Here is a 15,648-nt window from a genome sequence, read left to right as displayed (position 1 = left end):
CTAGCAGATTGTGTGTGTCTGAAATTATTATTCAATTATTATTTAAATTATTAAATTATTATTTCAACTGTGTAAAATTTAATTTATTTAATAAATATTTATTAAACACTTATTATGTATCAGGTATACTTAGAAGTAAAATTAGTTTTGTATCATGTCAAAAGAAAAAAGTGCAAAGATTTCAATCAATTTCCAATTCTGAAGCACAAATCCTATGGTAATTTATGAAAAGTATCCTAAAAATGGCTGGGTGTTTGTGTTAAAATATTCATGATAACATTACTTATTGAGAAAAATATTAAAGCTTAAAATCAAACTCAGCCAAAATCTTAAGTGAGTTACAACTTATTCACCTTATCAAAATGATGCTCTCAGTGAACATATAATAACAATAGAAATGCTACTGAATACGATTTGGGGATATATTATGTGTTTATGTATAAATCTAAGTACAGAATTTACACATAAGAAGAAAAGATTGGAAAGATGAAATCTAAATTGTCAATGCCAGTTGTTTGGTGTGAAACAGGTAATATTTTTGGAATTTCTTAAACATTTTATAACAGCTTTTTTGAGGTACATGCTAGTGTATATCCAGAAAACATCATAACAATTAAGATAACGAACATACACACCACCCCCTAAAATTTTCCCTTAGAAAATGCAACAGAAGTTATAGACAGCTTCATTAAGGGGACTAACTTGAATAATAACAATTCACTGAATAGAGACAGAGATACAGAAAGAGATATAGTGTGAGGGGTATAAATATTAATACGTGTGTATATATCAACCTACTATAGTTCAGAAGCTTTTTTAATTCTATTTTTCCTTCAATAACTCAGGGAAAAACTTATTTGCTTTATTGGATTTTTGAGGACTGAGTAAGAGAATAGGTTGCATATTTCATCATCTGTGTTACTGTATTACTGTCTATCTTAGGGTTTGAGGGTTTGTAACATTTTGGAGGAAGAGAGGAAGTGAAAGAAAAAGATGAAAAAAAAGTGCAATAAGGGACAGATTGTTTGTATGTGTATGTTCTCTGAAAAAGTTGATTCACAGAATTCTTTTCATACAAATATGTTTGGCAGTGTGTGGGAGGAGCTTGAGAGCAATGGCAAATTGCACTGTGTGTATTATTCTGCACAAATCACTTAACCTGCTTTTTGAAAATTTTCTTTAAAATACGAACCAAACTGTTAGCCTCTTCTGCTTCCCACTCAGCAGGATTGATTCAGAAATAAATCAGTCAGATCGTAAAAAGAATGTACCAAACAAATTTAATAACCTATGCTTATTAATATCCTAGCATCAGCAACCTATATCAAATTGAAATAAAAGAGAGGGTATATTAGCTCTGATTTGCTCCACTCACAATGACAATCATTTTTAGCAGAGTGATCAGACTTTACAGAATATCTCTAAATCATGTACATACATCACTTGTAGAGAATTCAAATCTAATCATGTTGTTTTATGTTAGTTTCCTGTTGCTACTGTAACAAATTCCTATAAACTCAGAATCTTCAAACAACACAAATTTACTATTTTATAGTCTGGAGGTCAGAAGTCCAAATGGGGCTCACTGAGCTAAAATCAAGATTCAGCAGGAAGACCCCAGGGGACACTCCTTTTCCTTGCCTTTGCCTACTTCCAGAGGTTGCCCATATTCTCTAGCTCATGGTCCCTTCCTCTATCTCCAGAGTTAGTCGTGGCTAGTTGAGTCTTCCTCATAATCCATCATTGACACTGGCCCTCTCTTCCACATCTAAGTACCCTTATGATGACATTGAGTCCACCTGTATAATCCAGGACAATATCCCTACTTTAAAGTCAGCTGGCTAGCAATTTGAACTTTACCTGCTACCTTAATTCTCTTTTGTCACACAATGTAACACATTCAAAGGTTACAGGGATTAAGACATTAAGTCTATTATTCTTCCAATCACAGTTCTCTCTTCTTCTCTTGGTCCTAATGACTAACAGATTCAACCTTGCTCTGATCCTGCAGGTCTCTTTTTGCAGAAGCTGCAGGTATATGTAAAAGTGTTTCCAAAAAAGGCTTTATTACAAAACATTATCCCACAAGTTTGCAATAGTCTAAATTTATGTTACTTTTCTTTCCAGGGATGACAATGAAACACTTCTTATTATTGGCTGCTGCTGCCGTCTTCCTGCACGTTTTGATTACAAGAGTATATGAGGATTGTATGTTTTATGATTAATTTTGAGAAGAGGCTAAGAGCCACCCCTCTGCTAGAACTCAGTTTGTTACAGGCACTGTTGTGAGGACGCTATGCCCATTACTCATCTAGTTCTCACTATAGCCCTATTAGGCAAGTACTGTTCATAATCCCAGATTACAGAGAAAGAAACCAAAACATAAGGAGGTTAAGTCATATGTCCAAGGTCAGATAACTGGGAAGTGACAGAGCCTGAGGGTAAATTCAAGCAGTTCGGCTGCATGGGCCTGTGCCTATGTCATTGCAGCCTCTCTGGATAATTCAAAAAAGCTAAAAATGTAGGGCGGGAATTACTTTCTTTACAACCAATCCATTTGTCTTGCATTTTCCAAGACAAAATGGGAAAAAGGTATTATTTACTTTTAGTTTTTACCCAGAAAAGGTAAGTATTTCATCAATATCCCAATTGAGCTCTCTGACTTATGACTATAACACATCCAAATCAAATATAAAATGAAAGGTGCAGCAGCAAGGAGAGAAGTGTGAGGAACTGTTAGCAACGGGGTTAACAGATGAGGCTTGAAACTCACTGCTTATTAAAAACAAGAGTTTCAACATTCACACAACAGAAACCAAACATTCAATGGTATCTAATAAGATATAAATTCCTAATATTTTATGATCATCAACTAACATGTACCTCTAAATAACCTCAATGATATAAAGAAAATAGTACACTTTTTAATGTACCCAAAATATTTTTATGATGAGCTGAAGTTAATAGTTTTGTTAAAGAACATGAGTGCCTTTTTTACTTTCATATGCTAGATAGGAGAAGTCAAAAGTTGAAGGCGCTTAATTCAATCAATGAAAGAAAATCCATATGTATTAGATTACTGGGGTGCTGTTTTGGATCTTTTCACTCACACTTTTTTCCCGAAGAGAAACCAGGTGGAGCTCTTGCCCAATACACAATCCTCCAGTAAGCTGGAGGTGCGGCATTTTGGAGTCATCATCGGGTATAGGCTGTGACCATCACGGTGGGGAACTAAAAAGCCTTGGAGGAGAGGTTTAAGAGAGGAAGAGTTCAAGTTCTGAGATATCAGATGGTTGAGTCATCCATGTGGATGCTGAAGTCCCTCCATGTGACTGCAGAATTTGGGGTGGACAAGATGAATTGTTTTAGGAGACCCAGTTTCTATAAATGAGAGAAATTGACAGGAAAACCATTATAGGAGAGTAAATGTTCAGGAATGATGTAGGTAGAGCTAATTGCCATGAGTTTCACTGGAGCAGGGTTGTTTTGTTTTGTTTTGTTTTGTTTTGTTTTGCGGTATGCGGGCCTCTCACTGTTGTGGCCTCTCCCATTGCAGAGCACAGGCTCCGGACACGCAGGCCCAGCGGCCATGGCTCACGGACCCAGCCGCTCCACGGCATGTGGGATTCTCCCGGACCGGGACATGAACCCGCGTCCCCTGCATCGGCAGGCGGACTCTCAACCACTGTGCCACCAAGGAAGCCCGGAGCAGGGTTTTTTTAGAGGAGCAAGGAGAATTATAATCTGAAACTTGTAAGGGGATTCTCATGGATTCCCAACCTTCCCTCAAATCTAGCCCAGGCTACCTGCTGTATGACAGGAAAATAACACCTCATGAGTGTGCTTTTGAGGAAATCATGTCCACAGGGGACAGTCTCTAGAGGAGTCTACTGGTTTTATAGTTTTCTCCCAGTATCCTTAAACTGTTGATATAAAATAAATGACAATAACTACTTCTATATTTGAGCAAGGTATGGCTGAATCCCATCCATTCAGAAACTGTATTGATAGTCTTGTGGTAGTTGAGGAATAGATAGATACCACTCAAATTATACTACATAAGCTTTGTCACTTTAAAAAAATAGTATGAAACACATGTGATATATCACACACACACACACACACACAGAAGAAGATGTTCTTTATAAAAATTAATGCTAACCTAAAATATTAAGGCCATGCATTGTTCTTAGTGAGTTACAGGATAAAAGGTAAACAAATGAAAAGAACGATCACAAATTCTACACTGTAGATGATTTGAATTCTATTTTGTTTTTTTTAACAAATAATAAAATAAAACTTTTATTGTCAATTCCATATTACAGATTTTTTTTGAATTCTATTTTGTATGTATACATACTGATACAAATACCAATGTTTTCTCATATGAATAAGACAGAGATGCAGAACCTGGGTTGAAGATATTAGAGGTTTTGTACTCAATAATGAATCTTTTAGATTCTCCCAGACACATACCTTTAAACAAGTGTTTATTTGGGAAGCAGAGAGAAGGCTTGTAGGAGGTGGGGTGAAGAATGCGTCAAGGGAGGGGAGTCGGTCAGTAAAAGGTGTAATATTATCAAAACATCTTCCACTGGGGTGCACACTGCCCAGTAAAATGCTTCAATGTGGTCCAAAATACCAATCATATATCTGAAGAAAACCAGTCACAACCAGAACAGTCACTGTTCTATAGACTTGTACAATGTCAGGCTGATGTTTAGAAGTCCTCAAAACCAGCACTGGAGAAATGGAGACTAATATACTGAGATGTTATAGATTAAAAAATGCTGTAGATCACTATTCATTCAACATCAATTATAAATTCATGTCACAAAGTCTACAAGTAATATACTATGCATTGCAAATTCCACTTAAAAGAAGTAAGACTAATTAATAATTTTCTGGTAACAGGCAAAACCACCTAAAGTTCCATATGATACACTCCTTACAGAACCGGCAACTGTCCAAGAAGAAATAGTGACTGTACATAACACCCTCAGGAGAGGAGTATTTCCACCAGCCAGCAACATGCTAAAAATGGTAAGATTAATTAAACAGCAACCACAGCAATGCCAATAATAGTAATGGTGTTTACTGAGATTTTATTAAGTTCTATTTGCTTTCCATATACTAAAAGTTTGGTCTTCACAAACAAACCGATCATGCAGCAGCAGAAGAAACAGAGGCACAGAGAAGGTAAGTAGTTTTCCCAAACTCATAGAGTTAGTAAATGACAGAGCCACAATTCCAACGCAGAAAGTCTAATTTCACTCTTAATGGACCCTAAGACAGTGCTTGTCAAACTTGAGCGTGCTTAAGAATCAGCTGAAGAACTTGGTAAGGCACAGGTCCCTGGGCCCCACTCTCTGAGGTCTGATTAAGGAGGTCTGGGGTGGGGACCACTCCAAGCTCCTAGATGATGCTGACGCTGCCGGTCAGTATCGTCCGTGTAGCAGACTTTGTTTAGTAAATTACAGAGGCATTTCACAGCTGTCTTCATTGAGCAGCAGCCCAGAGGCTAAGACACTCTCTGAGAATCAAGATGTCCAGGTTCTAAGCCAGGTGGTGCTGCCAGATGAACAAATATTAGCAAATCTATTTCCCAGTTTCCTGGCATCCCATAAGAGAAAAGAGAAATTGTTTTTCCACGATAAACCTGCTGCATGAGCAGACTAGGTGCTGTCAGACAGACAGACTTAGGGACTACTCAGGTGTATTAGGTGATTAGCCTCACCTATGTTATATCCCGGAAGTATCACTCAGGTGTTTGGTATCGTAAGCCTGGCTCTTTAGCCCTGGACTGGCTTAGCGTAACAAGGGTCAGAAATAATGCAGGCTATGGGAAGTGATTCTAAGAGACAGCTTCCTCATGCAAATGACAAAGAGGAAGGAAGCTAGTGATGAGAAAAAATGATTTTGAAATTTATCTCTTGGTCATCTTAGAATCCAGAACAATAAAAGCCAGTCGTAGCACAGGCACTCTTGCGTTGTGAGTGCTGTAGCTAACATGCACACTGTGCTTACTACTGATTGGCAGGCAGTCTTCTAGAAGCGTACTGCATTATTTCATTTAATCCTCTCGGTCATCTTGTGATGTAGATGATACTATCATCTCTATTTCACAGATAGTGAATATGAACCTCAGAAAGTTCGGTAGCGCATCCAAAGTCCTAAGTACTGGATCAGTACAGATTCAAATACAAATGGCCACAGCTCCAGGCACCTGCTCTTAACTCTTTACCTTCCTTAGGACAAACAGGGTTCAAAATCCTTGGTTTCCAGATGAGCAAATAAGTGTAGCTGGGATGTAGTAAAGAAGTTATGGAGTGAACAGAAAATACAGTCTCTGATTTCAGAGACTTCATTATTGTGGATTCAAGGTGAATACAGAGGAAACATTAGAACATATTGTTTGAATATATAGAATGAATATATTCAAGTGCTGAGGTGCAAAGGTATGAGAGATCAACAAGATGATAAAGTAAGTGCACCAGTAAAACTGAGTAACATTTTAAAGGGAATATGGGAGTTGAGTTTTTCCATAAATAATGCATAGGGCACAGATAGAAAGGAACTGATAGAATTACAGTAGAGCTGAAGAGCCAATCACAACTGCCAGGCAGAGATTTTCCAAAAATGAAATGAGTTTCTGCACATGGGATTAGAACTTTATGTGAATAGAACCATCGATTAAAGCCAGAATTCATAACTTTGCTGCAATAACCATGAATACTTACTTTTGATTTTAATCACGGATGTATCACAAAAAAAAATTAGTATCTTAGCAACATTAATCAGAGGAAATATCCTAAAGAGCTTCCTCAAAGAGGTCTGAACTACAGACTGTTTGCAATGAATGGTGCAGGTAGTTTACACAATAAGATAACAGACTCTGAGATGGAGATTAGCATGCATGATGCTTATTGGGGAATAATCTCCAGATTTACACCGACCATGGATACAGATAGAGAAGCAACATAGGGCATACAAAGAAGTTTGGTTGTGATGTAGGCATAACAGGGGCCTCAGCTAATCCTACGGGAAGCTGGACAACCAGGACAACTCAGTACAACCTTGTCCTGAGTTGGAGGGAGGTTACATGGCACTTATAGTTACTACAGCTACTTGCTGTTAGATATGGGCTGCCACAGGGAAGTGAGTATTCTCGCCAATAAGGATAATTTTTAGAGAAGACAGTAGGGCAGGACTCTCAGCTTAAGAGGAAATAAGTGCTTCAGTTCAGAAAGTGATCTGGGTATGGGTAGTGCATCATGCATGCACAACTAGCAATCAGCAGTAAGTTAACCAGATACATTCCAGTCCTACTTATTTGGTAACCTGGTCATAATAGGCAAGATTTTATGCTCGTGAGTCCAATGATGGTATCTCCACTGCCAGGAGATGCTATGCCCTAATGGGATGTGTTATGTCATCTCTGCTTTTTCAATTAGATGTATCCATCACTGAAATACATCTTTTCTTGCATGAAACAGTCAAACCCTAAAAAAACACATTTTTACTTTGACCCTAGGCTAATGAGTTACTTAATTAACCTCACAGTTTAAACAATTCATCAACCTGAGGCGTAATTTTGTAAAACTCACACAGATAGCAGCCTATGCATATAAGAGAGAAACTTCTTCGATGTCAGGAAAAATATTGAAAACCTAAGTTAGGGCATCATTCAAAAATTATTCTCAAGCGTAGCTGAATGATTTATGTGAAAGCCTGTAGTAAATAAGAAAGGCCACAACTTTTGTTGGTAATAACGTGTTGCATGCAGGTATCGGGACAGTCTTTTAAGTGGATGTGCATAACATGAGAATGAAAGAATGCCTGGGAGGACATCCGTCACATAGTCCCATAACTAGTGTGGACATAGTCCCATGTCCTTTGATTTGTGTGTGACTCATTCAAATCACAAAAATGTGTTATCCTTTTCTACACAAAAGACCTCAACTTTGTAGATATAAACTTTGTCTCTTTTTAGTAGATTTTCTGCCTTTCATCTACTTTGGAGAAAAACCCAACAAAATGCTTCAGCTTAGCACAACTGACACACATCACGAGTTAGGAGCACACACGCCAGAGCCAGAACCTGGATTCCAATTCTTTTTGCCATTATTGGTTGTATTATCCTGAAAAATTATGCAACATCTCTGCACCTCAGTTTCCTGATTTGCAGATGGGGATAACAACAGTGCCTCCCTTGTAGAATTGCTATGAGTAAAGATGAGAGAATATACATATAGAATTGGCAAGAGGTCCTGGCATGAAGTATTAGCTATGATTCGCTATTATTATTATTCATAATTTAGATGGAGATGTGTAATAATATACATGTTTCTAATCACAGAAATATTTATTGAGCATGTAGCATAAGATTTATCATGTCACAGTTGTATTGCATAAATTATCACATTAAAACTTTTGAACAAGCTATTGGGTATGGATTGTGGGGCATATTTTACAGATGAAAAAAAAACTGAGATTCAAAGAGATTAAATAATGTGTCAGAGGTAAAACTACTAATAAATGATGGGATGGATTTCTAACCCTGGTCTGTTTTACTGGAAGCATTTACTTAAATTCTTTAATATTTCTGAAAGAGAGGCTACAACTGAATGTTACTGTCAGATTTTGATTTTGTAAATTCAAGGGCTAAAACAATGGATTGAAAGATTTGTCTTCCTCTTCCAACCAAAATATTTAAGAGAGGTGCTGTGATTTAAATTGTTAGCTAATACAATTGAGGATATTGCTAGCCTTGGATTTTTAGAAACAATAAACTAGAATCTTATCAAAGAAATGTTAATAAGGCCATGTGCTTGTATTTCACCTGTAGAATTGGAGAGAAGAAGCTGCAAGAAATGCCAGAATGTTGTCAAAAGATTGTGAATTGGTAGAGAGCAATGCACTTAAGAGGCGAATTACAAGTAGGCATATGACACACCTTTCTGCTCAAAAGTTCTCAGGAATTGTTAAATAACCTGGTATGGGTGAGTTAAGTCATCTAGCCTGTATTTACATTTGGCCCATAAAATGGTAGGAACTGCGGCCCACTGCACTGTTTCATTATTATTAATTTTTGAATTTAGAAATTCAAATTTTCAAATTCCTGATTCTGATCACCAAAAGAAAAGAAACCAAGCTCTCACTATCACAGAAGAATTCAGTAATATGATGATGACTAGCTGGAAAGCTGTACAGCTAGAAGGTTTCCACTCTATATATTTATTTCAGCTTCTCACAATATTACCATGGGGCTATCCTTAGCTTTGGAACACTAATAACAGTTGAGAAGTGAGTTATATCCAACTCTACTGAGCTGCCCATGAGAACAATTTTAGGTGCTCAAAAATGAGTCCATCTCATGCCATGTATATTAGGTGGACCCCTGCTGGTTTCCAGAAAAGCCATCAGTACCTCCTATACAAGTAGACATTAATAACATTTATAGGATACTTGTATATTATAAATCTTTTTAAATATTAATGATACTGTACCATTAATTTTAAATATTAATGATTTAAAGTATTTACAGATCATTAATTTTAAATATTAATGATCTGTAAATACTTCCATATTTACAGATCACTGGGCATCTTTGCCCAATGTTGTTAAGCAGTGAATTAGCAATGTGAGTCCCCCTGCTATATTTACAGATTATTGGGCATCTTTACCCAATGTTGTTGAGCTGTGAATTAGCAATGTGAGTCTTCCCTGCTCCAGAGAAGGGCAGTTTACTCCCAAATATCATATTTGATCAAGGCCCACGTCACAAGAGGACGGATGGTTAAATGAGCACATATTTATTTCAAGGTCTATGCATGATGAATACCTCTGTGTGGCTGCTTTCAAGCCATGGGCCTGGTTACAATGCATAGGTTATTCTGATTGGTTTCACCCTTCTCCATGAGCTTGGACATGGCAGAGACTGAAATATTGGTTGATCTGATCCCCAAGCTTGCAGATCATCTCCCACTGTCAAATTCTCAGCAAACTTGAGCACCACAAGTTTATTCATCAGTGAGAAAGAAAACTGTTAGTAGAGATAGAGCTGAGTTTGCTTCCTCTTATCAAACATTGCTTGGATGCCCAGTGAAACATTTGTAGAATAAAAGTACGAAAAGTATCCTTATAAAGTATTTCCAAATTTTGTAGAGTATGACCTAGCCCTTTTTCCTCCTTTCAGATACTTTTTGTGGAGAAAATATGCATCTGACATCTTATCCTATCTCATGGTCAAACGTAATCAGAATCTGGTACAGTGAGTCTAAGTATTTCAAGTATGGGGAATGGACCTCGACAGATGATGATTGAGCATTACACTCAGGTAAACTGTGTGCTGGCAAATATACCCATTGGTTAAGTGACTATAAGCATGCGTGGAAAACAGGCAAATGAGAACCGTGGAAAATCATTCTATCCATTTTTTGCAAACGTACACCCTTTAAAGATTTTTGTTTACTTTTAGTGGGAAATAATATTTGGAAACCAGTATCTGGGATCTGGGTATGTGCAAGGACAGAGAAAAAACTAGGGAAGGGGTTGGAAAAGGAGGCTGGAACTTGATAAATGCAAGAGTGGAAGGAGATGAACACAGAAGGGAAGTGGGACTCTGTCACTGGAGCCTTATTAGCTATCATCAATTTTACATTGTATTTTAAATGCAGTAGAAGTCATTAAACAGGTGAATGATTTAACCTGATTCATGTTTTTAAAATACCATTGGGCTTCAGTGTAGATAATAAATTAATTCTACAAAACTGACTTTGAATATCTAAATCAGGTGCGTTATTTTCCAGTAAAAAATAAATTAACAAAAGTCATCCAGAATGGATAGATTTAAACATTGAACATGCAAGAAATACAAAAATGGAAAAACAGCTGTTGTCCCCAAAGCAGAAGACTCAGATGTGACTGCAAAATCTATAATAAAATTTACTTAAAATAAAGCCTACTTAAGATTAATGTTAAAAGCTGACACAGATAGTACATTTAAAACTCATAGACTTAAATCACTCATGTATAGCAATGCAGACATTTCTAGGTAAAAGATTAGCAAATAGCATTCTTCTAAGACTGATCTCCTTGGACAAAAGCAGTATGTGCCAGGAACCCAAGAATATTATAGCATTAGACGATTTATTTATATAATTTACGTTATCAGACTGAGGATAAAAACCAAAATAATTACCCAGAGAGCTAAAAATATGACAAATGTGTGACGTCAATTCCTACTTTCCATTTCTTTTAGATAAACGTAGACTAGCCCCACTATTTCCATCAAAAGAGCATGAGCTCTATTACTTTGGAATAGTAATTTAATATTTCCTCTTCCAAACACTTAAAAGGTTTATTATTTAATCCCCACCATATACCTATGATGTAAAAGATAATATTATTATATTCCATTTTAGGAATAGGAAAATGCAATTTCAAGACATAAAGCAAACTGGTAAATACCATCCCACCAGGAAGTGGTAGAGACAGACTTTGAACCTGACTCAATTTTTTCTCCAAGGTCAACTCGTTACTCTCCACCATGCCAGTTTTTTGACGATTAAGTAAAGTCTCTTCCATGCTTTGATTTTTATATGATCACCAAGCAGCCTTCATCGGTTATTCCATATAGATTTGATAAGAAGAGAATGAGTCAGGGTCAGCGATGGCAACTGGGTGTGCATATGTATGTGTGTTATCTAGACACATGGGAATCCTCCTGTTTCTAGGACTTCCTAATAAGCCATGCCCAAAGCATCCTAAAAACATGTGTGTTTATTTTCAATCAAGGGTAACAACATTCAGAGAGTAATCATTTAGCAAACTACCAAATTGTTAATAAAATAACTTTATCTTTACAGGTTGTTTGGGCCACTTCTTACCTTATTGGCTGCAGCATATCATCATGTCGTAAAGGAATTCAGTATCTCTACATTTGTCACTATTGTCACGAGTATGTATTTTACAGCTTAGCTTCACATAGCTTTTAGAAATATATTTCCCTTACTAGTTTCCCTAATTTAGTTTCTCAACCATTATAAAATAAAACTCAAATAAACATTTCTTTTCAGTTAAGAACTTTAGGGATACAATGTCTTTTAGCCAACACCTAAAACACTACACCCCCACACACATATTTTTATTTATATTTTTCTAAATAAATCCTTATCTCAATATAATGTTCAAATTAGGCACTATTACCAGTCATCTCGCTATGCGTTATTCCTTCTTCAAGTACTATTAGTTAAGAGAAACAAATTTCATCTAGCTTAAGCAAAAAAAAAAAAAGGATATTTATTTTAACAATGCAAGAGTATTTTTAGAATGCAAGGGCAAAAATGCAGTGGAGTATCAAGAATGAACAAATGAAAAAGCCAAGTGTTTTTGTATTTAGCATTTTAGTATTGACACATGTATTTCCTTTAGAAATTAAATTTACATGTTACCAAAGGTGTGAGCAACAATTCCAAGAAGAGATCCTCTGATTGCTCTGGTTAGGGACAGTTGTACTCCTTTGTCTTGTCACCTCTGGTTATGAAGCAAGGCCAACTTCAGAAAAGGTAATTGCAAGAACCCACAGGGACCCACTTGTGTGGCTTGAGTGGTGATTATCAGAAAGCAGGGGTTGTTCTGAGCTGGATATAAACCTCCATTAGTTTACTACAAATACCAGTTTAAATGTTCTTCTGCTAAGGAAAGTTGTTGGTCTGCATATGTCTCCTTCAGCTACCTGTGCTTACTTGTTCAATACACAAGTCTTTCCTCCATAGGATGAGCTTCAAGTATGGTAGTTATTGAACTCTCAGTTCCCATGTGTGTAGCACAATAAAAGATAATGCAACATGAATCAATGAAATTGATTTCTCTCATACTAAGTTACCATATTTATACTTTAAATGAGGTCTCCACTGTCCCTGTAGATTCAATAGATGTAACATATTCATACAAAAGCTCTATGTGAGCTCTCTTCTGGTTTTATCATGTCTTGATTTCAGTACTTAATATTTGTTGTGATTTTATCTGTGTGATTAGTACTAAAGACAGTAAGGTCTCCTTGCATATACAATGCATCAATTTTACTAAATCCTTATGGGAGCTCATGGTCTGCAGTAAACTTCTGACAACACAGAAAAGTAGAATACATGGGGCTGAAATAACGAGAATTTTCTCAGCCAAAGATGAGGCCAAGAGTCTGACAAAACCCCTTGCTGAACTAAGTAATGTTTCTTTTATAAATTCAAATTTTAACAATTCATTCAAGGAGAAATATATCAGATAGAATGTTGTTTCAACTAGAATATTTACTTTATTTTTTATGCAATATTAAGTGCAAATCAGGAGTTTGGGGTTTTTTGAGCACGCACAAGCCACTCGTTCTCCTTGCTTGGCCCTGCAATAAACCTTCCTCTACTCCAAAAGAAAAAAAGATTTAAGTGAAAATCAGCCATAATCCCCATTGTTTTCTTAGATATCTAAGGGAAGACCGTTTTCTCTGAAATTTTAAATTGGCTCAAAACAGGAAATTCTCATTTATTCTCTCTCCCCAAACTCCAACACTTTGGCTTTATCCATGTTGTTGTACTTTCATCTTTTATAATAGTGCACGTGTTTCTACAAATGACACTGACATGTATCAAAATTCTCATGATATAGGGCAAGATGAAGTTAGAACATCTCCAATTTGACTCACTTAAAAATTTTCTTAATTAAGAACCATGCCCTTTTACATAAATGTTTATCAAATCCTTATGGGTATAAATAAGGATAAGAGTCCTATCATAAATGTTTCTAAAGCCCCCTGCTTGTTAGAACTTGACTGTCCAAAGAGATGCAAATTGTCTCAAAATATTCTTAGCACCTCAGAGTCGCCTGCGGTATATTCAAAAAGATAAATTATTCTCATTCTAAGGCTAGAAATCTTACATGTCATAGAGATTACATACAAGTGGTTACAAGTGGTTTTCAAAAATTGTTTCATTGTTTTAAATTATTTTAATTGATTTTCAATAGTGAGTAAAATTTTATATGCATTTTTCAAACATCAATTTTATTAGGCCCTTTTTTCTTTATTCTTTTTTAAGGGGCAATGATCCTGACAAAAAGAATGTACCTTATAATAAGGGAACTCCATGCGGAGACCGTCCAAATAACTGTGAAGATAAACTTTGTAGTAAGTTTTACATCTCAGTGTGCTTACTCTTGACTGTTGATCTGGGAGCCATGTGTCCTTAAAATCAAGCATGCAACAACAATATTGTACTTTTCTAGTACTTTTTCTTCAATCATCCCAAAGGAAAAATCAACATTCTCTGATTTCCCTTCCCCCACCCCCAGAGTGACCCAGAAGACCACTGATTAAATCTTTTGGATTGGAAATTAGAATGTCCAAGTCTAAACTCAAGGTTCCACCCTAAAGCTTAAAGTTCCCACCCTAATATGGGCACCTCGGATAACATGTTAATATAAGTATAAATTTTTCTCTGCTCTGTAAAAAGTTTCTTGGCTCTCTTATTGCAGCCCTGAAGTTAGACATCTTGCTTTCAGGTTGCCAGTGTTCTCAGACTACCTGCTTGTCATAACCTCCCTAATCTGCCTGACCACTTATCATGGCTGGCAATTTCTTACTGAGTGATCCTTATTCTTTGAAGTTTCCGCTGACACACTGGAAGCTATTAGCTGATGATCACACTGTCCGTTTACCACACTTCCTTTCATTTCCTAAGTAAATCTTACCTAAAATGTAATATTAACCAAATGAGTTCCAATTACATGTTCATTTCCTTAGATAGCAAAAGTTTCTTTTTATAGAGCTTCCTGCAGGCATAATTCCTTACTCCACAGGGATATGTTTATAACATAATTTTCAATAAGTTTGTGGAGAAATAACCTCCCCCCCAAAAAAATTATCCTTTACCTTCAGATTTGTAAGACCAAAAAACTTATTTTCCTTCGCCTGACCAGGTCATTCTGTTTGCTTTTAAATCCTACCACTTTCAGTAATTCATTTCTGAAAATAAATGTACTTGGAGAAAGATCATATATCTACTAATTAGCTTTGCTACAGGGAGTGGGGTAGGTTTTTTTTATCCAAGAGACAAAAGCAATGTCTACAATGGAATTGAAAAATGCAACAGAAGTGAAATGAGAGTAGAAAAGAAAAAAAGTATTACTTAAGAATATTGACTATATAACAGAGAATGTACATCTCTTAAGCCCTTTACTCACCTATAAATGCATGAGAAAATGAGAGATGAGCTTTTGAGTCAATATTGGGTAACCCTGCTTCTTCCTTTCAGCGAACCCTTGCATCTACTACGATGAATACAGTAATTGTAAGACACAGACACGAGGTCCTGCCTGCAGCCACCTGTCGGTTCAACGACTCTGCAAAGCTAGTTGCCTGTGTCCCACTGAGATAAAATAGCCTTTGTTATTTGCAGCTGTAATGTGCTGTTGAATCATACCTTTGACCTTACTTTGCTTCAGCAGTTTCCCCTGCATTTCATGTGGTTTTAATTACACCCGAGATCTTAATTTTCACTAATCAAATATGAGCATCAGTATGTTTACGACAGTGCCCCTCACTCCTGTTCTGATACATCGTGAAGTAACACCGTTTTAAACTTTCTTAAAGCTGGG

General features: G+C 36.5%; 1 protein-coding gene across 1 annotated transcript; it reads left to right on the top strand.

Moving 5' to 3' along the window:
• The first annotated feature begins 2,129 nt into the window (after positions 1-2,129).
• Positions 2,130-15,433, top strand: CRISP1 (cysteine rich secretory protein 1). Its single transcript, XM_032649623.1, is given in 8 exon segments — positions 2,130-2,195; positions 4,915-5,043; positions 8,849-8,939; positions 10,199-10,322; positions 10,324-10,339; positions 11,871-11,962; positions 14,091-14,179; positions 15,306-15,433. Coding segments are annotated over 8 exon segments (735 nt in total).
• The last annotated feature ends 215 nt before the right edge of the window (positions 15,434-15,648 follow it).

This window comes from Phocoena sinus, chromosome 11 (genome assembly GCF_008692025.1).
Source record: "Phocoena sinus isolate mPhoSin1 chromosome 11, mPhoSin1.pri, whole genome shotgun sequence".
In the NCBI taxonomy this organism is placed as follows: domain Eukaryota; kingdom Metazoa; phylum Chordata; class Mammalia; order Artiodactyla; family Phocoenidae; genus Phocoena; species Phocoena sinus.
The sequence above is the reverse complement of the archived record's forward strand: the minus strand, read 5'-3'. Positions and strand labels throughout refer to the sequence as shown.